The 24,535-nt window shown below is 48.1% G+C and overlaps 1 protein-coding gene across 6 annotated transcripts in view; it reads left to right on the top strand.

Moving 5' to 3' along the window:
- The window catches only part of LSS (lanosterol synthase), a 375,740-nt gene that overhangs the window by 74,584 nt on the left and 276,621 nt on the right, over positions 1-24,535 (top strand). For all 6 annotated transcript variants that reach the window (XM_033947192.1, XM_033947191.1, XM_033947187.1 and 3 more), the window contains exon 5: positions 15,636-15,757. In XM_033947192.1, the coding sequence (XP_033803083.1) occupies positions 15,636-15,757 (122 nt within the window). The remainder of the gene's footprint in view (positions 1-15,635; positions 15,758-24,535) is intronic.

Here is a 24,535-nt window from a genome sequence, read left to right as displayed (position 1 = left end):
GCTCCCCTCCTCTTAAGGGGGAGTCTGGGCTGAAGTTGCTGACGCAGTGGGGGTGGGCAGAGCTTCCTCTCGCCTGCCCCTGGCTCTCTGCTCCCTTGTCGGCTTTTCCCTTGTGCTGCCTTTCTAGATCTCTTCCCCTCTCCTCACCTGCTCCTCTCCTCCGGCTCTGGAAGTCCACGGTGGCAGCCTACGTGAAAGCTTAGCGGTGCTACCAGGCATGGTACACCAACCGCAGGAGGCTCCTTCTATTTCCTCGGTTCCTTGGGTGTTGGAGTTTCTGCAGGATGGCCTGAAAAAAGGCCTTGCACTAGCTTCCCTACGGGTTCAGATTGCAGATCTGTCCTGCCTGTGCTCTATTGCCTTGAGGGTGCTCTTTGGCGGTTCATCCGCACGTGGTCCGTTGTCTACGAGGTGCGGTTCGTCTGAGGTCTCCTTTGCGCCTCCCTTGTCCAACGTGGAATCTGAATTTAGTTCTCCGCTCCTTGGCTCGCCTGCCTTTTAAGCCTCTGGAGCAGGCGTCTTTGATGGATCTCACTATCAAGACGGTATTTCTTTGTGGCTGTCGCGTCAGCTCGGAGAGTTTCGTAGATTCAAGCTCTTTCTTTTTGGAATTCTTTCTTGCATATTACTGATAGGGTGCAAAGGAGAGCGACACGTCTAATAAAAAGTATGGAAAACCTTTCATAAGCTGAGAGATTAGAGAAACTTGGGCTCTTTTCCCTGGAAAAGAGGAGACTTAGAGGGGATATGATTGAGACCTACAAGATCATGAAGGGCATAGAGAAAGTGGAGAGGAACAGATTCTTCAAACCTTCGAAAAATACAAGAACGAGAGAGCATTCGAAAAAGTTGAAAGGGGACAGCTTCAAAACAAATGCTAGGAAGTTTTTCTTCACCCAACGTGTGGTGGACATCTGGAATGCACTTCCAGAGGGCATGCTAGAACAGAGTACGGTATTGGGGTTCAAGAAGGGATTGGACAATTTTCTGTTGGAAAAAGGGATAGAGGGGTATAGGTAGAGGATAACTGCGCAGATCTTGGACCTGTTGGGCCGCCGCATGAGTGGATTGCTGGGCACGATGGACCTCGGGTCTGACCCAGCGAAGGCACTTCTTATGTTCTTATATCGTGATGCTCTTGCGTATGGTTCCTTCCTTCTGAAAGTGGTTTCTGTCTTCCATGTGAATCAGGAAGTTCGACTTCTGGTGTTTGTTCCTTCTGGTTCAAAGGCCCAGGACCGGGTGCTGCGGTCCCTGGATGTGCGCAAGCTTTTGCTGCGGTATTTGAAGGTCACCAACAAGTTTCGTGTCTGGGACCACCTGTTTATCTTGGAGGGTCCTGCCTGCAAGGGGAAGCTTGCCTCTAAGGCTACCACTTCGAGATGAATTCAAGTGGCCATTTCTGCGGCTTGTAGCGGCAGGAAAGAAGCCCTCCCCACCCTCGGTGTGTGGGCTCATTCTGCCAGCGGGGTTTCTTCTGGACCTAGTTTTTGGCAGTGTCTCCGAATGAGATTTGCAGATCTGCTATGTGGTCCTCCTTGCACGCCTTCACCATGTTTTACAGGCTTAATGTAACAGCCAAGCAGGATGCCGCTTTTGGGGCCTTGGTGTTGGCAGCGAGCTCATCAGTCCCATCCTAATGTTTTCGGGACTGCTGGTCCCAGAATAAAGGGGGATTGTAGAAGAACGAAAGATTAGGTTCTTACCTTTGCTAATCTTCTTTCTTGTAAATCTTCAGTTTATTTCGGGAACCCGCCCTTTATATGTCTGATTCGCTTATTGTCTGCCTTGAAGTTCTGGTAAGCTGGATTTAAGTTTCAGTCCAGCCTTTATAAGAGTGCCATCTGACTGGATCTAGCACTAAATTTGGGGGGGGGGGGGGGGAGGGAGGGAGTCCCTGGTTTAGCACTCCTTTCTGGCAGTGCAGGCTGTGTCTCCCTATAGCACTATTTTTTGTTGTTCAGGTTTCTAATGTTTCATAACCTGTTTTCTAGTTTTCATTGTTGCTGTTTTGCATATGTTAATTTGAGCAGAATTGATTTGTTTTTTGGGTCCTGTTTCCCTCTCTCTCTATTGTTTATTATCTTCAGTAGATGTTCCTGGCTCTTTGAAGACTGACTAGGGTCCAAGGGGCATGCTCCAGGATATGCTAGCAGAGGGAGGAGTTAAAACTTCAATCATCTGAGGATTCCTACAGTGCCTGGCGACAAGGGATGCATAAACCCCACTGGTCCCGTAATAAAGGGAGGATTTACAAGAAAGAAGATTAGCAAAGGTAAGAACCTAATGTTTTGGTATGATTTATTGTAATCCACCTAGGTGTTAGGGCGGGTAAGACATTTTAAAAAAAAAATGCTATCCAACCAAGAACAGAGCCTGCAATGCCTACTGAGAATCTGTTGCAAAGAAGAGTGTGATTCAGCAGGTTAAACACTGCTGAGAAGTCCAAATAAATAACCAGAGTAAGGTAATCTCCTTGCAATTTTAGCACATTTTTCTTAATTATTGTTAACTGAGTCGGGCTTCCTCTGGTTGATGACCCGGTATATAAAGCTAAGTTTTAGTTTAGTTTAGTTTAGATAGTCCTTATCCAAAATCCTTTGTGGATAACTTAGGACAGAAGTGACCATTGTTTCCATACTATGTTTCTGTCTGAAACCTTACTGATAGGGATGAAGTGTGTCTGTCTTATTGACAAAATAACAGTTAATGATCTTCTCCGTAATCTTTTATATAAAACTGAGGTTGGAAACCATCCGGTAGCTTGAAATCAAGGACAGGTCGAGCAATTGTTACTTTATTATAGGACTGACTCAGGTCCTTTTTCAGACTGAAGGGACAAATTCATTGACCAAGCTCTGTGAGTCCAGAGCAAGGGCCAGAAGTTCATGCTTATGTGACTTCAGCCAGGCGGAAGGTAGCTGGTCTAATGGACATATATTGGAAACTGTAGTAGTAAAAACAGTTAATGAGGTCAGGAAGAAAGACTGCCAGACTGCAGTAGGAGGCATTTGGTGGGAAAGAGAGACTTCCACCAACCTAGGACCACATAAAGAAGGGAGAGAGGGAGAGATGGAATTGTGTGGGAATCTTCTTCCTGGAGAAAGTAATTTGCTTGCAAGTCCATATCAGGGGCAGTGGAGGGTAATGCTTTCTGAGAGACGTTACTAAATCTCCTGAGGAACCAAAATAAATTTTTTGACTTGTTGTTTTAACTGATTCAGAAAAAAAACTCTTGCTTATCCGTTTTTAAATAGAAAGAACAAAGTTCTTATCTATATTGAGCAAGGGCAGCCTTGCTCTTGCCTCTGAGCCAGAGAAATTCGGCCATTTGAAGCCTACATGCGTGATGCCATAGTGCTGAGGGAATTATAATAATAATAATAACAGTTTATATACCGCAGGACCGTGAAGTTCTATGCGGTTTACAATGATTAGAAATGTTACAGATTGAGTGAATAAACAAAGTTACAGATTGAATGAATAAACAAAGTACAGATTTAGTGACAAGTGGTTCTTGCGCTTGGTTGTTAAGGACTAAGATTGAATCGGTTGGTTTCCTAAGTATTTCAGGAATAGATGTGTTTTCAGGCGTTTCCTAAATTCTCCATAGGTAGTAGGCACAAGCAATTGTTCAAGGTCTTTACCCCATAATACTGCTTGATGTGCGAGAAGATGTCGATGATGACTTTTAAATTTGCAACCTCTAACCGGTGGAGAAACGAAGTTCAGGTGTGAGCTTCGCTTGTGTCTGTTGGTTGAGAAAGAGAAAAGGTCTGTTATGTATTTAGGGGCTAAGCCATAGAGTACCTTGAAGCAAAAACAACCAAACTTCTGAGACAGAGTTGGTGAATGGGATGATTATCGTGAAGTCGTCAGCGTAGCTAAATAGTTTTATCCCCAGCTGGGATAGTTGTGCACCCAGTGAGGACATGTAAACATTGAAGAGCAAAGGGGATAGCGTTGATCCTTGTGGCACGCCAGATGGATTGCTCCATGTATCTGAGAGATCGTGATTAAAACGGACTTGGTATGTGTGTGATATAAGGAAACCTCGAAACCAGTTTAGTACTTCTCCTCTGATTCCGATTGTGTCTAGGCATTGTAACAGTTTTCCATGGTCCACCAAGTCAAAGGCGGAACTCATGTCAAATTGCATGATTAGGGCGTTGAGGCCTTTACTGAATAGGTAGCACATATTGTCCAATATGGCCGCAATTACTGTTTCAGTGCTAAATAGAGGCCTAAAACCAGATTGGGTTTCGTGTAGGAGGGAAAATTGGTCAAGGTATTCCATTAGTTGGGTGTGTATCAGTCCTTCCATGATTTTTACCATAAATGGAATAGATGCTACAGGTCTATAGTTGGTTATTGATGTTGCTGGTTCTTTACAATTTTTTGGGATTGGGGTTATTATAATATGGCCATTGTTGGTGAGGAAATTACCATTGTATAGGTTATTGGTTAGATAATTCAATAGGGATAATTTAAAGCCTAATGGAGCTGCTTTCATAATCTCTGGGGGACATGAGTCCAAGACACAGTATGAATTAGAGTATTTGTTATATAATTTGATGTAGTTATTCCAATCTGAGTTGTGAAAGGAACTCCAGATCATATCCGCTGGTATTTCATTTCTTGGTATATCAATTGATTGATGTTCGTATGCAGGAATTGTCGAGTAGTTGTTTCTTAGGTTTTTGATTTTTGAGTCGAAATGTTGTGCTAGTTCTTAGAGCAAAACCAGTGTCAAATCTTACCTGATCCATTGTCCAGTTCTGCAGTGATGGAATTGTTCTAGGCCTCAAGCAAAAAACAAAAGGAATTGACCCCAAAATATCCACAAAGAAGAAAATCCAGAGAAAACCAAAAAAACTCTTTGGAGTGATGATTTTCCTAAATGGATTTTATTTGAAAGTATCAAAGTTCCAAAGGTACACTGAAATCATCCACATAAAATAATTTCATCCACATAAAAATAAATCATCCACATAAAAGTCTTAAAGGACCTAGTCCGCTAAGGATACAGGGTCCTGTATCCCTAGCGGACTAGGTCCTCTAAGGCTTTTATGTGAATGATTTATTTTTATGTGGATGATTTCAGTGTACCTTTAGAACTTTGATACTTTCAAATAAAGTCAATTTAGGAACATCATCACTCCACATTGTTCTAGGCCTCTCCAGAGGAAGGGTAAGATACTATGTTTCCCTGAAAATAAGACAGTGTCTTGTATTAATTTTGGGTCCAAAAAATGCACTAGGGCTTATTTTCGGGGGATGACTTATTTTTTTCATGTACAGTGATCATCTCTCCCTTCCTCTCCTCCACCCCAATTCTTCCTTTTTCCTTTCTCTCCCCCTCATGTGCAGCATCTTTCCTCCCTTCTCACCAATTCCCTTGTGCCTTCCCTGTGCAGCATCTTTCTATCCCTCCCTCCCAACCCCCCGTGCAGCAGAACCCTTGCACAGCATCTTTCTTTTTATTTTTTTTCAAATTATGTTTATTGAAAATGGCAAATGGTCCAGACAAGCATGTACAAACAGCAAAGTAACGTACTCAGTACCAAAAAGAACACAAAGAAAGGAGGAGAGCAGCAGCAAACAAACATGAACAAGTCTCCCCCAAAGGAATGTTGCCAACAAGAGATATGGCAGTGCTCAACACGAGGACAAAACAAGAGCCAAGCAATCCCCACTCCCAGAATCCGCAAAAGTACAAAGCCAGACTAGACCCTCAGCCATAAATTTTAATGTAGAAACACCTACAAACACCAACACCCAGACCACATTCCAGACACGCCAAACCTCACAACAATCACCCATCATGCACCCAGCTACCATGCATACAAAGCAACCAACCACACCTGCCCCGTCATACCCAACCCCACCCCCATGGAATGCAAACAGGAAGGAGAGAAGGAAAAGAACAACTACGGAAATGGAAAACCCCAGATGGATAAGTAGGCAAAAGGTAGCCTGCAGAAAAAGGGAATCAGGGTGGAAGAAGCTTCACCAAACTCTCCCACAAAGCGACATAGTGCCTCAGGTCCAGCCTACTAAATTTAGCAGAAGAGAGGATCTCAAATTGTGCCATCTCTCTCAGCTTGGCCCGCCATTGGGCTGACGGGGGAGTGTCCTCAGAAACCCAATAGGTCAAAATTAATTTTTTCGCCACCAGAATGGCATTGTAAAGGAATCTGCGCTGCGGGAGGGAGAAACCCTGATCCTGGAGAGGCCCCTGCAAGCCCAGAAGGAGGGTACCATAATCCCACTCAACAGAGCTGTGGAGAACATTGTCAAGAAGGCCCAGAAGCCCTGTCCAAAGAGTAAATTCTGTACATTCAAGAAAAGAGTGAGGGTACGTACCAGGCTTACATTTACACTTACAACATAAGTCGCTAGCCCAGAGCCCTATCTGAGCCCCCTGCTGCCTAGTAAGATAGGCTCTATGCAAGATTTTATACTGCATTTCCTGATAATCTGCCAATTTAGAGAAGAGGTAGAGAGACCGGAAGCAATCCATAAATTGAGGCTCAGAAATACTCCGGCCTAGATCCCCCTCCCAGCTCTCCCATAGAACACTCATCCCAGAAACATGAGCAGAGAGCCGTAGAACACCATACCAGTGGGACAGCCGATTGAGCACAAGCGAAATAGCTTCAAAGATCCGATCCATAGGCCCCACATCCCAGCCCCGCTCGTGAGCCTGCTGAGTAGCTGCCCAGTAATGGAGAATTTGAAGAAAAGAAAAGAAAAACCGATGGGGGAAAGCCCATTTCATCTGGAGCTGTTGGAACGAGGGAAAAGAGCCCCCCGAGACGGCCAATAATTGGGATATGGTGCGACAGTCACAGTGTGCCCATTCTCAGAACAGTGTCTGCCCCCAACCAGGGAGAAAGCCCGAATTACCCTCAAAGGTCATAAAGGGGGAAACCGCAACCGGAAGACCCTGCCGGCGCCGCCACCACTGCCACGCCCTCCGAAAAGGAACCAAAAACGCTGAGTGGTCCCCCGATCAAACCACATGATCCGGCAGAAAGTGAAGCAAATTAAAGAACTGGAAGGGCTGACTCCAGTGCTCAGCCCAGCCCTGTGGGAAATAGTGTGCCAAGCCAGTGTGACCCTCGTGGATCCACCGGAGAAGGGCCGCCACATTGTACAGACGTAGATCGTGGACATTCAACCCTCCCATTCCCCTAGCCAACATCAGCTTAGCCAGAGCTATGCGAGGGGCCTTAGACCAGAGAAAACCGAGAAATCAGAGAATGAAAGCGGAGGACATCGGGGCAATGAAGCCAGATCAGCACCATTTGGAGCGGATAGAGCAACTTTGGAAGCATGACCATTTTCACCAAGGCCACTCGACCCAGCAAACCCAGAGGAAAGTCTTGCCACTGTTGACACAACTTCCCAATGGCATCAAGGTGACGAAGGACATTCATGGATAGAACGTGGCCGGGTTGGTGCTCAAGTAAATACCCAGATAACGGACCGGGTGAAGCGATGGCGGAATGGGAAGTAAGGCATGCCATGGTTCCACAGGGCCGCCGGCTAAGAGCAAAAGTTCGGATTTACTACAATTAACCAGCAAGCCCGATAAGTCCCCAAAGTCCTGAACAATAGCCAAGGCAGCCTCCAAATGAATGGGGGCCTGATCCAAATAAAGTAAAATATCATCCGCAAAAATACTAATTTTGCATTCCTGACCCCCCACTTGAACACCCCAAACCGTAGGGGTCTGACGTATCTTGATGGCTAGGGGCTCGATAGCCAACAAAAACAGCAAAGGAGATAACGGGCAACCCTGCCGAGTTCCCCGCTGCAGTGCAAACGCCTCCGTCAAGCTCCCGTTGATAAGGATACGAGCCCAAGGATTGGTATACAATGCTCTGATCCAGTCCAGAAAACTCCCCGTAAAACCAAAGCCCTCCAATACCCGAAACAAGTACTCCCAGGAAACACTGTCAAACACTTTCTCCATATCTAAGCCCGCCACTGCCGAGTGTCCCCCCTTGCCCCTATGCTCGTGAATGGTCCCAACACCTTCAACAGATTCATAGACGCATAGCGACCCGGCACAAAGCCCACCTGATCCGGGTGAATCAGGTTTGGCAAAAAGCAGTTAAGACGCCGCACCAGCATCATAGCCATCACCTTAATATCCTGATCTAAAAGTGATATAGGGCGAAAAGAGCCCACCAAATCAGGGTCCTTCCCTGGTTTGGGCAGCAACACTATATGGGCCAAATTATCAGGGAAGGGGTCAGCCCCACCCGCCACTGCATTACACATCCGACTAAGTGGAAGGGCCACCAAGTCCCTCAACATCCGGTAGTATTCCGGTTTCAAACCGTCTGGCCCCGGCGCTTTGGCCAAAGTAAGGGAGCCTATCGTGGTGGAAATCTCCTCCGCTGTAATAGGCTCATTGAGAGACGCAGCCTGACTCGCAGTCAACTGAGGCAGCTTCAGATCAGCAAAAAACTGAGACAGAGCAGCGGCATCCAAAGGTCGGCGACCATAGAGGGCCTGATAGTATTGAACAAACTGAGAGGCTATGTGGCGTTCCCCCTCAAGAAGGACACCCTGGAAATCCTTGATATAAGTGATAACCTGTCGTTTTTTGTATGGACGAATTAAATTCGACATGAGTTTCCCCGATTTTCCGCCCCACCTATAAAGCTGATATCTCTGATAGTACAGGGAGCTCTCCGTACGCTTATTGAGGAGTTCCTCAATCTGACCCCGCACCACCGGCAGCTCCTCCCGATCCGCATCCGACAGGGTAGAATATGGGATTGCCGAAGGACATGGAGCCAGCTGGACAACCGCAAGAGTTCCCCCTCCCTCTGCTTACGTTTACTCGCGATATAAGCAATGATGTGCCCGTGTAACACTGCCTTAGAAGCATACCAGAAGGTGACGGGGCCCACATCCGGTGTGTCATTTGTAAGTTGGTAATCTAACCAGCGTGCCCTCAAAAAAATACGAAACTCCGGATCCTGATATAAAGAAGAGGGTAACCTCCAAGAGGAAGTCCGACCCGTAGGTGCCACGCTCAATCGGAGCCCCACCGGTGCATGATCAGATAATGTGCTCTCATGGATGTTAGAATGAGTGGCCATAGAGAAAAGGCGTTTATCAAGGAGGATATAATCCAGCCTGGCATACACCCTGTGGGCATGAGAGTAAAAGATAAAAATCAGTGTCATAGGGATGCAAAGTACGCCAAACGTCCACCAGGTCTAAGTGCTGGGTAAGAAAGCCCACCCCTCACAAATCATGATCCCTAGTCCGTGCCCGTGGTGGTTTACAATCCACACCAGGATTTGCAGTAATATTGAGGTCTCCACCCAAAACCAAATTATAATCAGAGTGCTGAGAAATATGGGCTAGAACAGAGGAAAAGAACTTATGACAGTAGACATTGGGAGCGTACAAATTGCACAGCAGTAACTTAAGGCCCCAAAGCTCTCCCAGCACCATGACAAAACGACCCTCTGAATCTTGAATTTGTTTATGAAGATGGAAAGGGAGATTCTTATGAAGGAGAATAGCCATCCCTCTCTGACGACCCATAAAGGCTGAGGAAAACACTTCCCTCACCCATCCCCTTCGAAGTTTGGCATGTTCCAGCTGAGAGAGATGCGTTTCCTGTAGGAAAGCAATATCTGCGCCCAACTTACAAAAGCAGGACAACACTCGGGAGCACTTAATGGGAGATTTTATACCATCCACATTAAATGTAAGCACCTTGAGGTCAGCCAGGATCAGCTCTAGGAGGAAAGGAACCTGACAGAAAAAAGACAGAAAAAGCCACTACTAGGTCTCCCAGTTGGACCCAGCAGCATGGTAACAGGAACCGAACCTGCTTGCACCTCCCAGAGACCTCCCCCCCCCCCCCCGCAGTCCAAACCACAAACCTAACACAAGCACACCAACACACAAGCCCCCATTCACACACCCCAACCCCCTCCAACACCCCAAACCCTCCACACCCCGAACCCACCAACCCCCTTACCCCCCATTTCGTGTTTCCAACACACAAACCCTAACAAACCCACTGCCTACCCTTGGGAGAACTCAACCCCCACCCTCTCACGCAAACAGTCATCCCCAGAAGACCACCATAGCAAGCAAAAATAAACAGGCATAGTAAGGTAGGTCAGAGTCAAATCGAAGCAGGCTCGAGAGCACTGCCAGAGCCCCGACAACAAAGGACTGGGGTCCAAGGACAGTCCAAGGTAATAGGAATAGAAGCAGTCGATGTCGGACCCCAAGTCCAGATGTGGGTCCGAACCGATACACCGGCAGGAACACGCCAAACAGGAACGGGCTACAGCTTCCGTTCCATCCCCAAGCCAGAAGGCAGATCTTCAAGCGCCCACAGCGGGCCGTCCGCTGGAACAAACAAGGGCCCTGACACACAGGGCACAGAAGGGACCCTGCAATCAAAGGTCAAGCAAGACATCAAGCTGCCAGGTTGCCCACGTACGTGCGAGCCTCCTCCACCGTGGCCAGGGTCACAGACACACCATTCCTCCAGACCCGCAGCTTAGCAGGGAAAACCAGGGCAAACTGGATCCCTTTATTGTGGAGCTCAGTGCAGAAAGGCGACATCAGCTTGCGTTGGGCAGCAACGCGCACCGAGTAGTCGTTGAAGATAAGCACCTTCGTCCCCTCGAACTCCAGGGCACCAGCCTTGCGATAAGCCCGCAAAAGTGCTTCCTTGCCTCTCCAGTTGCAATAACGTGCAATAGCCGTACGCGCCCGCCTGCCATCCCCCGAGTTAGGGCCAGTACGATGGGCTCTCTCTCAAGCAAACTGCAGGCCCGAGCCAGACAAACCCATTTTCTCCGGCAGCCATGTGCTGAAAATCCGGTACAAGTCAGCATCTCCAACTGACCGACCAGCCGCAAGTTGTTACGGCGGCTGCGGTTCTCCAGCTCCTCAAGTTGAGCCTGCATTTCAGTGTTAGTTTTGCGGAGCTCTGACATCTGGGCCTCCAGGGCAGCGCATGTGTCTTCCTGGCCAGACATGCGCTGCTCCTCCTCAGTGAGACGCCGGTGCTGTGCATCAAACTTTTCATGTACTTCTTCAACCGCCGATTGCAATTTATTAAGGCGGTCCGCCAGAGCAGCTGACACGGAGCGGGTGATTTCCTGGATCCAGTCACCCGCGGGGATAGAGAAAGACGCGGGCTCCGCCGCCATTTTAACAGCGGGAGAGGGAGGCCAATCCCGGGTGGACTTCGCGGCTCGAATGGGCATGCCCTGTTGAAACACACTGCCGGACCGCGACAGGAAGAAATCGCAGGGCGGAACGGAGGGGAAGTGCCAGTAACAAGCCGATTTCAGCGGGGTCGGGACGGAGCTCTCCTTTCCCACAGCTGTTCAGGTAGGCCGCATCACGTGACCCTGCACAGCATCTTTCTATCCTTCCCTCCCATCCCCCCACCACAGCAGAACCATGCTGACCCTCCCACCACAAGACCGACATACCTCCCTCCAAACAGCAGCGTCTACAGCATTCTAAACATGCTGCTTTGCGGCCTTCTCTCGCTGGGGCCTTACCTGTGCCGTGTTGCTGATGACATCATCAGTGATGCGGCAGAGGGTAGGACCCGGTGGGAGAAGACCGCGAAGCAGCCTGTTTAAAGTGCTGCTGACGCTGCTGTTTGGAGGGAGGTATGGCGGTCTCGCGGTGGGAGGATCGGTGGGGTTCGGATGGGAGAGTGAGATGGAAAGTTGCTGCGCAGGGGGATGGGTGGGAGGGTCAGCGGTGGGGCAGGGGGGGAAGTGCTACTGCCAGCGAATCCAGGGATGGAATCAGGGACTTTTTGGAGGGACTTCAGGGGTGATCTAACTAGGGCTTATTTTTGGGGTAGGGCTTATATTAAGACCTACACCGAAAATCATGCTAGGGCTTATTTTGGGGTAGGTCTTATTTTTGGAGAAACACGGTAGTCTGTGGGGGATAAAAAAAAAAAATAGAGGCATGTGATGCAGGGTCATCCAGGAAATAACAATTAGTCTGAGGTGCAGAAGACCAGTGAGAAGCTACCGCTGGGAAGGGGTAAAACGCGGACCTCGCAGATCTAAAACCGCACGTCCTTAAAAATTTGAGGTCCCTGCCACTTGTAGTTTCTGGCTCTGACAGACCTCTATGACAGTTTAGCTCTTACGGATCCTAATGCTTTTCCCTCCCTATGTTGAGACTAGTGGCAAAATTTTTGCCCTGAGGTCTGTGCCACTTTTAGTCTCAGCATAGGGAGGGAAAAGCATTAGAATCCGTCAGCGCTAAAATGTCATAGAGGTCTGTCAGAGCCAGAGACTAAAAGTGGCGCGGACATCAGATTTTTAAGGATGTGCAGTTCAGATCTGTGAGGTCCGCGAGGTCAGATGCACTGCAGACCTTTGCACACATTTTTTTACCCCCCCCCCCAACCCAGCTATTTGCCATCCAGTGTCATATCGTGGGGGCTCTCGGAATCAGCGTGGAGGAAGGGATGATCAGTCTAATTAGCAAAAGCCACGGTGTACCTCCTCCCTCCTTAGTCATTAGGGAAGGTAGAGCCAGGGGCCTGAGCTGAGCATGCAGGGAAAGCGGTGGAATAAGCTAAAAGGCGGACTTGCTAATGCACGGTCCTCAGATTTTTAAGGACGTGCGGTTTTAGATTCACGAGGTCCATAAGGTCCGCGTTTTTACCCCTTCCCGCTACTGCTGAAAAGTTCAGAGAGAGAGAGATAAATAGCGATCAGTCCAAATAATACATTTGGAAACAAAATTAGTTTCTTAATACCAGTTCATTATCAATAATGCAGCAATCTGAAACATGTCAGCTGGGTTCGGGAAGGTTCTTTCCCTACCCTGTTACCATATAGTACTGGAATTAGGTCAGAGTTACCTGGTTTCCTTAGTGGAGGCCAGATCTGGAATTACTTTTCTCATAATTCAGGGTTCCTCTTCCCCACTAAATTGGGGTTGTGTGCATTATCAAGCCAGCCTATGTCTGCTCATCCCCTGAGGCTTATAGTATCTAGCTCCCACTGCTCCTCCTAGTGAGCTGTTTCATCTGGCTCCAGGCAAAAGTATTACACCAGTTTTCTAGGCTCCTACCTTTCCCAAGCCCTTCCCCTTTCTTCACTAGGTACTGCTTGTTCAGTGTACCTAGTGGACAAGGGTCTTAGGGACTCCATTTCCCTCTATCCCTCGGGCTTACTCCTACCTCAGAGCTAAAGATATCTCCCTCCTAGAGACACTGCAGCTATCCCTCCACCACAGATCACAGCAATGCCTTTTACTCAGGTTTTTTCTCATGTCCTGGCTGCTGTTTATGAAGGTATGTAGACTTACCTTAGTTTTAATGTCTCTTGCATCCTAAACACAGAACTTTAGGAGTGTCTTACAGAGAAACGTGCATCACCAAGCCCTGCAACAGGCAGTGACTGAAGCACACTGTCACAATGTGCATGAGAGAGATTAGCATACTAAGGAATCACTGTAAATATCCTGAAAATCTCGCTGGTTAAGTGTGCCCTGAGAACTGGATTGAAAAGCTCTGCTGTAATGATCCACTGCTTATTTCTAGGATAATAATAAAATATGCTTTATTCTTTTTGGATCTTGCCAGGTACCTGTGACTTGGATTGGCTACTTTTGGAAACAGGATACTGGGCTTGATGTACCTATGGCCTATCTCAGTTTGAAAACTCTTAAATGTTATACAGTAATTGTGTAATGAACACCATGAAATAATAACAAATGGATAGCACTATAAAAACACACTATTCCATTTCCCCATTTGTCATTAACTGAGTAAGAGATTGACCAAGTTTCAGTTTCGGCACCGAAGCTGATTTGAAATCTGAGATCGGGTTTCAGCAAGATTCTGACAGACTGGGCCAGGAAGGCTGCTGCAGGACCTCTCCACAGCCATTTTTATTGAGAAGCTCACAGGGTAGGAGTGACTGGGATAGCTCCTGCCCTGAAGAGGCCACCAGGGCAGTTAAAGTTAGGCCCAGGAAGAACCTTAGGGTGGTCAGCTGATAAGTATATGTGTGTGTGTTGGGGGGGGGGGGGCCTGGCTCGGCAGCACTGGCTCTCTTCTAGCTGGGAAGGTAGCCAGCCCAGCAGAACCCAGTCTGTCAGAACTTGGGGCTAGATTCACTAAACCCCACTTACCTTTCCAATCCGTGTCCGAGTCGTCCCAGCTGACCAATTCAGGAAGCCTCAACATGCAAATTATCTTGATTGGTGGCACGCCCCCACAGTGCCTACACGGATCACTATGGAGCGATCCTAACACATGCGCAGACCATCTTTGCCTGTAGATGGTCTGCACATGTGCTTGCTCTCCTGATTTCTGTCTGACAGCACGAAACAGAAGAAAAAAAATCAGTTGCAGAAAACACGGCCGCATAGCAATCCAGTGTATAGCTGTTTGAACAAATCAGCCCCTCTCCAGCCTTGTAGCAGGAAGAAAGAAAACAGCGGGAAAAAGTTACATAACCCCCCCAAGAAGTCCTGTTTACAGCCCCGAATAAGTTTACTGCTTTGGGAGGAGAAAACCACCGCATTGTCAGTTTAAATCGGCACTCTTTTCTGTGAGCTGTAAGCATGTGCTGTTACTCGCAGCGGAGTTCGGTCGCCAGAAGGAATCCTTCTTATCTTCCCTTTACTCTTCCTTGCTAGGACCATGCAGCCAGCGGCTTCCCTGATATGCTACTGGCTTTGCATTGGGCTAAAGGAGCAGGGCGGCAGAGAACTGGGGAAGCAGAGAGCAGGGTGCTTTTGATAGTTTTTTTCAGGGTGGCAGAGAGCAGGTAGTCGGAAAGGACATGAGTGACTGGTCCTCAGCAGTCGCTCACGTTTGGATCGGCCAGCCCAATCAATTTGTTTAATGAATCGCTGCAGGAATGAATTTCCCCTCATTTGCATGTTGGAATCGGATCGGGTGTGGACAGGATCAGCCAGAAGATTAGTGAATCGGGTCGGGGTCGCAAACTGATCGGGACAAGATCGGTCAGTTTAGTGAATTACATTACATTACATTACATTAATGACTTCTATTCCGCCTGTACCTTGCAGTTCTAAGCGGATTACATCAAAAAGATAACTGGATATTTCTAGAAAGAGGAATACAATTAAAGACATTGGGCCTAATACATCAAAACGATAGCTGGACATTTTCAGGAAGAGGAATACAAATAAAGGCGTTAGGTCTAAAACAATTTTGAAGGGAGGATACTAAGAGGGGGAGAGAGGGGAAAAGAATGGGGGTTAGGAAATTAGGAATCTGGCCCATAGTCTCTGGAAAGTCAGAGGAGGAGTAGTGGCAGTGACTGCCTAGCATAACTAGTGTTTGCGGGAGAGGAGGGAATAGTGGCAGTGGCCTGGCAAGCCTCCTTCTCTGCTTGGGTTGGGGGGGAAGAAAAATGTGGGAGGTGCCATTTTTCAGTTTCAGCCAAAACTCAAAATCAAATTTTATTTGCTAATCTGGTTTCTGTTGCCTTCTAATCCTGGGACTGACTCAGTCTACTCCACTCTTGGTATTGACTGACAAGGATTAATGGTTCTTCTATTCCACTGTTGGTGTTGCCTGGTTATAGCTGCTTTTGCTTTGTCATGGTGATTAGGCATATCGAGGACAAATCAACTGTATTTGGTACATCCCTAAACTACATCAGCATGAGAATTTTGGGAGTGGATCCAGATGACCCTGACTTGGTGCGAGCACGTAACAGTCTTCATAGTAAAGGTCAGTGAGATGAAAGGCAGATAAAGTTGCATTACTAGAAAATATCAGTGGTGGAGATCATTGCCATTGTCTAAGCCAGTATATTACAAACTGTGAGCTGTGGCGAGATTCCCGGTGTGCCGCGAGACGCAGGCAAGGAGGAGAGGCAACAGCTAACTGCCGACAGGACTTGGCTCTTGTGGCGAGAGGCAAGTCCTGCATGCAATTAGCCAGCACCTCTCCTTTCCGGGCCTTTCCTCTTTCAGACCCCCTCTCACCCCCCACTGGCGGCTCAGGACATCGTCTGGATGGCCTCTTTGCATTTCCGGATGCCCTCCAGTCGAGGCCCCCGAGTTTAGTGTGCTGCGGCTCTGGAGAGTTTGCAAGACACTGGGCATTAAGAAACTTGCATTTGTGAAAGCACTGGTTGCTTACCTTTTTTGTATTATATGTATTTTATGGTTTTTATTATATATGTTTATATTGTGAGCCGCCTTGGGAAAGGCCGGTTATAAATAAAACAAAAAACAAACACTGGTCTAAGCACTGGAGTAAATCCTCCTTCACTGGGTTATATTGTTACTATTGGAACTATACATATCTCCCTCCCCACACATGAGCTTGTTATCTCTGAGGAGTTCAAAATGTTTCTTCAAGCGACTTTCTTTAGTATTGATTAAATACCTTGTTTGATTTAGTCTTATGAATTGTGAGAATTAAGATAATTTACTCTTCTATTTCACATTCATACAGTCTACTCTACACTAACAGCAGTGTGTAGTTTTTGGTACTTGAACAGGTTTTTGGTACTTGAATAGACTGAGTTTGTTTATTTATTTATATTTCTTATATACCGCTTCTATTCGAAGGGGTTTACATTCAGGTACTCTTAAATATTTCTTCCTGTCTGTCCAGGCGGGCTTACAATCTAACTACAGAACTTCCTGTCTGTTCTGGTGGACTTACAAAATAACTACAGAATCTGGGGCAATGGAGTGTTAAGTGACTTGCCCAGGGTCACAAGGAGTAGTTTGGAGATTGAACACAGAATCTCAGGGTGCTGAGGTAGGGGTTCTAACCACTAAGCCATTCCTAGGGGGGATAAATTTGCAGATAGTTTCTAAATGTTGTCAAGGAATTACCGTAATTCTTTTTATCTTGCAATTTGGTCTTGTTCCATAATAAAGATGGCATGCTCTGGTTTGTTCTTTAGAGCACCTTTTCGCTTCTCTGATTCCATTTTTCCCAGTGGGACTTTTGTTGGACAAATAAGAATTGTTTTGACTGCCTAATTAAGGTCATTGCATGTTGATTCAGAAGGCTGGGATTTGTGCAAAGAAAATAATGCTGGGGGTTTCAATGCAAAAATCACGAGTCCTGAACCTGAGGGTAGTGATTATTTATTTTTACTGTATTTTTCACTCCATAAGACGTACTTTTTCCCCCAAAAAAAGTGGGTGGAAAAAGGGTGCGTCCTATACCCAAATCCCACTCCCCCCGTTGCCTTATTTAGACTGTGCCTGCTGCCGCCGCTGCTGATAGTCTTTGCTGCTGCTGAAAGTACAGGAAGGGAAAGGCCAGGCGGGTGCAGCAATTGCACGCCGCCGGCCCAGAAGCCTTACCCCCGATGTCAATTCTGACGTCGGCTAGAAAGTCCAGGCCAGCCATTGGGAGCTCATGGCAGCCATTTCCTATCAGTGATCTGCACAGGGCAGGAGCATAGGAAGATCACTCCTGCCACGAAAACCCGCTAGACCACCAGGTAAGGCTTAAGGGGGGTCTAAGAGGGCTTAAAAATAGCCCCAAAAATGAAAATGGATCTAAAAAAAAATCATGAATAACCAAATCCACGGATGCTGAAACCGTGGATTCAGAGGGAGAAGTGTATATTTTATTTTTCTATGTTACTGAGGTGACACTGCATATTTTTAAAAGTCATCTGCCTTGACATCTGTGGCTTGTCCCTGCCTGCCCTATGCCCTGTCCCAGCCTACCACTCGACCACCAGAGGGGGGACACTGTACAGAGCCTGGCAGGGAGGGGGACAGGGTGCAGAACCTGGCAAGGAATGTGGGGGTTGGGTGCAGAGCCTGGTAGGGAGAATTTGGTTCAGAATGGTTTTTGGGGTTTTTTTTCCTTGTTTTTCTGCTCTAAATCTAGGGTGCGTCTTATGGTCAGGTGCATTTTATGGAGCGAAAAATACGGTATTTATTTGTAGTATTTATATCAAAATCAAAAAAAGCGTCTAAGTCCCCTTTTGACCTAAGTCCCTAAATGTTCAACCCAGAAGCAGGGAAAGTGTCCATAACCAAAACAAACGTCCATGTTTTGATTATGGCCTTCCTCTGCCTAAACGCCCAATCTCCACTACGTCTAAAAGTACCCCACAGCACGTCTACACTTTTTAGCCATAATGAAACAAAAACACGCCTAGGCCACAAAGTCCAACAGAAGGGCTTTTAGGCGAAGGAGGAGCCAGTCCCTAGTGGGCTCATGTACCATTTGTTTGAGCCGTACTCCCTTCATGGACGTTAATATCCTCCTGCTCCCACAAGTTGTCGCTGAGAGTGTGTTCCAGTCTACATCGGGACTTCAACATGCCTGAAGTAGACTGGAACACACTCTCAGTGACAACTTGTGGTAGCAGGAGGATATTAACGTTCATGAAGGGAGTATGGCTCAAACAAATGGTGCTAGAGCCCACTAGGGCCCAGGCTATCCTAGACCTGGTACTTACGAAAGGGGAAAGCGTCTCGGAGGTCTCGGTGGGAGAAACGCTAGCCACCAGTGACCATAACATGGTATGGTTCAACCTTAGGAAGAGCTTCCCTAGATCACAAACAAAAACGAGAGTACTCAATTTCCGGGGCACGGACTTCGCACGCATGGGTGATTTCATCCATCAGACGCTGCAGGATCAAGAAGTAACTGATAATGTGGAAGCTATGTGGTCAACCCTGAAACTGACCCTAAACGAGGCAACTATCCGCTACATAAAATCGGTAAATAAACAACAAAGAAACAAGAAACCCCAATGGTTCACTGATGAGATCTCGTACCTCGTCAAGGAGAAGAAAAGAGCATTTCTTTCATACAAACGCACGGGGAAAGGAGAAGCTAACATTGAATACAGGACCAGGTCTGCAGCGGTCAAAACAGCAGTTAGGGAGGCCAAACTTCGAGTGGAAGAAACTCTAGCAAAGAACATTAAGAAAGGGGACAAATCCTTCTTCAGGTATATTAGTGACAGGAAAAAGAACACCAGCGGAATAATACGCCTTAGAACACTGGATGGGAATTATGTAGAAGCAGACTCCGATAAAGCCAGACTACTGAATGAATACTTCTGCTCAGTCTTTACCTGCGAGGCACCAGGGCACGGACCACAGCTGGAAGCAAAGCCAAACGCGGAAGACCCATTTCAGAATTTTGAATTCACACCAGCTGACGTTTACAGCGAACTGGCAAGACTCAAGGTGAGCAAAGCCATGGGACCAGACAAATTGCACCCAAGAGTGCTCAGAGAGCTGTGCTATGTCCTGGCGGAGCCATTAGCCATGCTCTTCAATCTCTCCCTACGTACGGGGAGAGTCCCCCTGGACTGGAAGACAGCTAACGTCGTTCCTCTGCACAAAAAGGGTTGCAGAGCAGAGGCTGCGAATTACAGACCAGTGAATCTCACATCGGTAGTGTGTAAACTCATGGAAACACTACTTAAATGTAAATTAGACATGATCTTGGAGGAGGGGAATCTGAGGGATCCCAATCAACATGGATTCAATAAGGGTAGGTCATGCCAATCCAATCTCATCAGCTTCTTTGATTGGGTAACAAGAAAGTTGGACTCGGGAGAGTCTCTGGACATAGTATTCTTGGATTTCAGTAAGGCTTTTGAGTGTCCCACACCGCAGGCTTTTAAGCAAGATGAAATCAGTGGGGTTAGGTGAGACACTAACTGCATGGGTCAATGATTGGCTGAGTGGTAGACTTCAGAGGGTGGTGGTCAACAGCACCTTCTCTGAGATATCGGAGGTGACCAGCGGAGTGCCACAGGGCTCAGTCCTGGGACCACTCCTTTTTAGCATGTTCATAAGGGACTTGACCCGAGTGCTTCAGGGTAAAGTAACATTATTCGCCGATGACGCCAAAATATGTAATACAGTAAGGGAAAGTAATTTGCAGGATTGTATGATGCAGGACCTGCATACGTTGGAAAGCTGGTCCTCGACATGGCAGCTGGGCTTCAACGCTAAGAAATGTAAGATCATGCACCTCGGTAGCAGAAATCTGTGCAAAACTTACACCTTAAATGGAGAAACATTAGCTAGGACTTCAGTAGAACGAGACTTGGGAGTGATCATCAGTGCAGACATGAAGGCTGCCAAACAGGTAGAGAAAGCATCATCCAAGGCAAGACAAATGTTGGGATGTATCAATAGAAGTTTCGTCAGCAGAAAACCTGAAGTCATAATGCCACTGTACAGAACCATGGTAAGACCTCATCTGGAGTACTGTGTGCAATTCTGGAGGCCACATTACCACAAAGACGTGCATAGAGTCGAGTTGGTTCAGCGGATGGCCACTAGGAAGATCTCGGGGCTCAAGGGTCTCTCGTACGAAGAGAGACTGAACAAATTGCAGCTCTACACTCTAGAAGAACGCAGGGAGATGGGGGACATGATTGAGACATTTAAATACATGACAGGTCGTGTCGAGGTGGGAGATGACATCTTCCTTCTCAAGGGACCCTCGGCCACAAGAGGGCATCCGCTCAAATTCAGAGGAGGGAAATTTAAGGGTGACACCAGGAAGTATTTCTTCACGGAAAGAGTGGTAGATCACTGGAACAAGCTTCCAGTGTAGGTGGCCAAGGCCACCAGCGTGCTTGACTTTAAGAATAAATGGGACACTACGTGGGATCCGTACAAAGGTCTAGTTAAGGCACTCAGACTTAATGGGGTGGGTCAGTAGAGTGGGCAGACTTGATGGGCTATAGCCCTTTTCTGCCGTCATCTTTCTATGTTTCTATGTCCTTCGCCTAAAAGCTGGATTCTGTCAAAAACAACACCGGTTACAGAATCCCCCCCACACAACGATCCAGGCAGGAGGGTGCCCAAGCCCTCCTGCCATGTTAAACCGCGACCCCCCCCCCTCCCGACAACATCGGGGCAAGAGGGAGCTCAAGCTCTCTTGCCCAAGCCAACCACGGCACCCCCGACATATCGGGGCAAGAGGGATCCCAAGCCCTCTTGCCCCCCCGACTCCATCGGGGCAAGAGGGAACTCAAGCCCTCTTGCCCCAGCCAACTGCGGCACCCCCGACATATCGGGGCAAGAGGGAGTCCAAGCCCTCTTGCCCCCCCGACTCCCTAACTCCATCGGGGCAAGAGGGAGCGCAAGCCCTCTTGCCCCAGCCAACCACGGCACCCCCGACATATCGGTGCAAGAGGGAGCTCAAGCCCTCTTGCCCCCTGACTCCTCTACTCCATCAGGGCAAGAGGGAGCTCAAGCCCTCTTGCCCCCTGACTCCTCTACTCCATCAGGGCAAGAGGGAGCCCAAGCCCTCTTGCCCCGCCGATCTTGCCCCCCCGACTCGTTCGGGCCAGGTGGGAGCCCAAGCCCTCCTGGTCCAGCCGATCCTCTACCCCCACTCCCCACTACATTACGGGCAGGAGGGATCCCAGGCCCTCCTGCCCTTGATGAAACCCACTCCCCCCAACGTCCGCCCCCCCCAGAATCCCCGATCAGCCCCCTTCCCATCCGACCCGCGAACCCCCCGGCCGACCCCCCCCACCCCCCTTCCCCGTACCTTTAGGTAAGTTGGCCGGACAGACGGGTGCCAAACCCGTCCGTCCGGCAGGCAGTCCTCCGACGAATGGGGCCGGATTGGACCAGCCTAAGCAAAGCCCCGCCTACTGGTGGGGCCTAAGGTGCCTGGGCCCATCAGAATAGGCCTTAGGCCCCCACCAGTAGGCGGGGCTTTGGTTAGGCTGGGCCAATCCGGCCCCATTCTTCGAAGGACTGCCTGCCGGACGGACGGGTTTGGCACCCGTCTGTCCAGCCAACTTACCTAAAGGTACGGGGAAGGGTGGGGGGGTCGTGGGTTCGGCCGGGGGGTCGTGAATCGGCTGGGAGGGGGGGCCGATCAGGGGTTCTGGGGGGGCGGATGTTGGGGGAAGGGGGATTCATCAAGGGCAGGAGGGCCTGGGATGCCTTCTGCCCGTAATGTAGTGGGGGGTGGGGGTAGAGGATTGGCTGGACCAGGAGGGCTTGGGCTCCCTCCTGGCCCGAACGAGTCGGGGGGGGCACGATCGGCGGGGCAAGAGGGCTTGAGCTCCCTCTTGCCCCGATATGTCGGGGGTGCCGCGGTTGGCTGGGGCAAGAGGGCTTGAGCAAGAGGGGGGGAGTGATGCATCGCGGCAGGAGAGATGCCTCATCTCCCCTACCGTGATGCCATCACTCCTTTAACCGAACTGCTGCGGATCGCGGCAGTTCGGGTAGAAGAGTGATGGCATCGCGGTAGGGGAGATGAGAGGCATCTCTCCTGCCGCGATGGTTAGGTTGCTGGGCCGCTGAACTGATGGCGCCAACAGCCATCAGCTCAGCGGCCCATTTTTCGGCACTTAGACCTGGTTTTATTTTGTCTAAGTGAAAAAGGTCTAAGTGCCGACTAAACTGTATTGGTTATACCTGTTGTACGCCTAGGTGTAGGTCGGCCCACCTCCCGCCCACTGCCCGCCCTTTCCACTCCTCTAAACACACCTCTTTTCTCTCTGTGCGTTTAGAGGCAGGGGAAAGGCCTAAGTTGGTTTTAGATATGTCTAAAAACCAGCTTTGGTTATGGGTACTTGGAAGATCAGGCTTTTTGATCATCCAAGTAGCCACTTAGGACACTTTTTAGAAGTTTTTTTTTTTTTTTTTTTGATTATTACCCCCATGTTGTCTAAATTGTTTACATTTAGGTACACAAGTATTTTTTCCTATCTGTCCTGGCAGGCTCATACTCTCTCTAATGTGCATCTTCACCCATGAGGACTGCAGAAGGCATCATCTACATTTTCAACTTTGTCTCCCTGTATCACCAGGCACTGCCCTCTCTCAGTTTTTTCCTTCTGCAAGCGAGTTGAGAAAGTGTCTCTTCATCTGCTTTGTTTAAATTTCTTATTTTGGGGGTTTATCCAACATTTTGTTTGAGGCTTCAGATGTTATAGAGCAGTGGGTCCCAACCCTGTCCTGGAGGACCACCAGACCAGTCAGGTTTTCAGGATAGCCCAAATGAATATGCATGAGAGAGATTTGCATATAATGGAGGTGCCAGGCATGCAAATCTGTTCCATGCATATTAATTAAGGCTATCCTGAAAACCCAACTAGCCTGGTTGTCCTCCAGGACAGGGTTAGGATCCACTGCTATAGAGGCTCCCAGTATTCCTGGGACAACTCTGCCTGCAGATTCAGTATTTGTATTTGTGTATTATGTCACAAGCCCAGCATTACAGCTAGCCTTGTTCCAGGTAGAAAGCCTAGGAACATAGCCCTGAAGCTGAATAGAGCTGATCAGTGCAGCAGCTCTCCCACTAGCATGGACCAGAACTCAGATTCTGGGGAGGTTTCCCAAGAGCAGGAGCCCTAGGAGGATTTGGGACATTATGGGGACAAAAACTCTTTTAAACCTAGGCCAGTCACTGGTAGGACACAGCCTAAGAAATAGGTTACGGCTCCTTTATGCACACACCTGCTGAGACTAATTGCAGAGCAGGAGAAAGCCCAGGGAAAGCTGAAACCTGCCCATCCCCCTGTAAACCAGCCAGACTGCCTGCGATCAGAGGAAGCTATGGACATTGCCCTGCAACCAGTTTGTGACCGGATGGATGAGAGTTAAGTTTTCCTTTGGCTGGAGAGGCTATTAACTGCACTATGTTTTTGAAAGAAAGAACTGTGTGTTTGCTGGCTGCTTTTGGAACTAAACAGCCAAATGCTATTTTTGGGGAATTTAAAAGACAATTGAAGGGAAAAGCTGCCCTGCTTGAAAAGGACTTTGTATTGGGGGGGGTTTTCCCTGTTTTGAAACTACATGCCACTACAGTGGGGATTGTGGGGCAGAATCTTACAAGATCCAAAGGATTGGGATTGCAGGGCCTACAAGGCTGTTTTGATAGTGGATTCAACAATTCCCCATCCCACCAACTTACTAGGGTTGGTAGGGGAGCCTGACCATATCCAAACAGGCACAGTGAGTTTGGTAGGGAAAAGTTTGTGCTGAAATAGACTGTAGAACACTTACCTATTTTGATGTTTTGTTTTAAGAACATAAGAACTGCCATCTCCGGATCAGACCTTCGGTCCATCAAGTCCGGCGATCCGCACACGCGGAGGCCCTGCCAGGTGTACACCTGGCGTAATTTATAGTCCACCATATCTTTATATGCCTCTCTTAAGGAGATATGCATCTAGTTTGCTCTTGAAGCCTAGGACGGTTTTGTTTGTTTTTTTTTTTTTAAAAAGCCAGCAAGATAAATTCCTGGACTTATCCTGAGGCAAGGATGTAGCCAGCCATGTGCTGACCCGGCAGCCAGAGGGGCTGCAGGGCTACTAGCCAGAACAGGTGAACTGTTTGGGTTTTTTTTTGTTTGTTTGTTTATACTTTATTTTGGATGCTTTGACTGTGAGACCCTGATTTACAGGGAATGGAAGTAGCCAGGCCACTGGACTAATTCTAATCTTTGGTTGTTACGTTTTGAACATTGGCTAAGTACACAAATAAAGCTTACTTTATTTGAACTGGGGGAGGACTTTGGCCT

Source organism: Geotrypetes seraphini, chromosome 5, assembly GCF_902459505.1.
Source record: "Geotrypetes seraphini chromosome 5, aGeoSer1.1, whole genome shotgun sequence".
NCBI lineage: Eukaryota > Metazoa > Chordata > Amphibia > Gymnophiona > Dermophiidae > Geotrypetes > Geotrypetes seraphini.
This window is presented reverse-complemented; position numbering and strand designations above follow the sequence as displayed.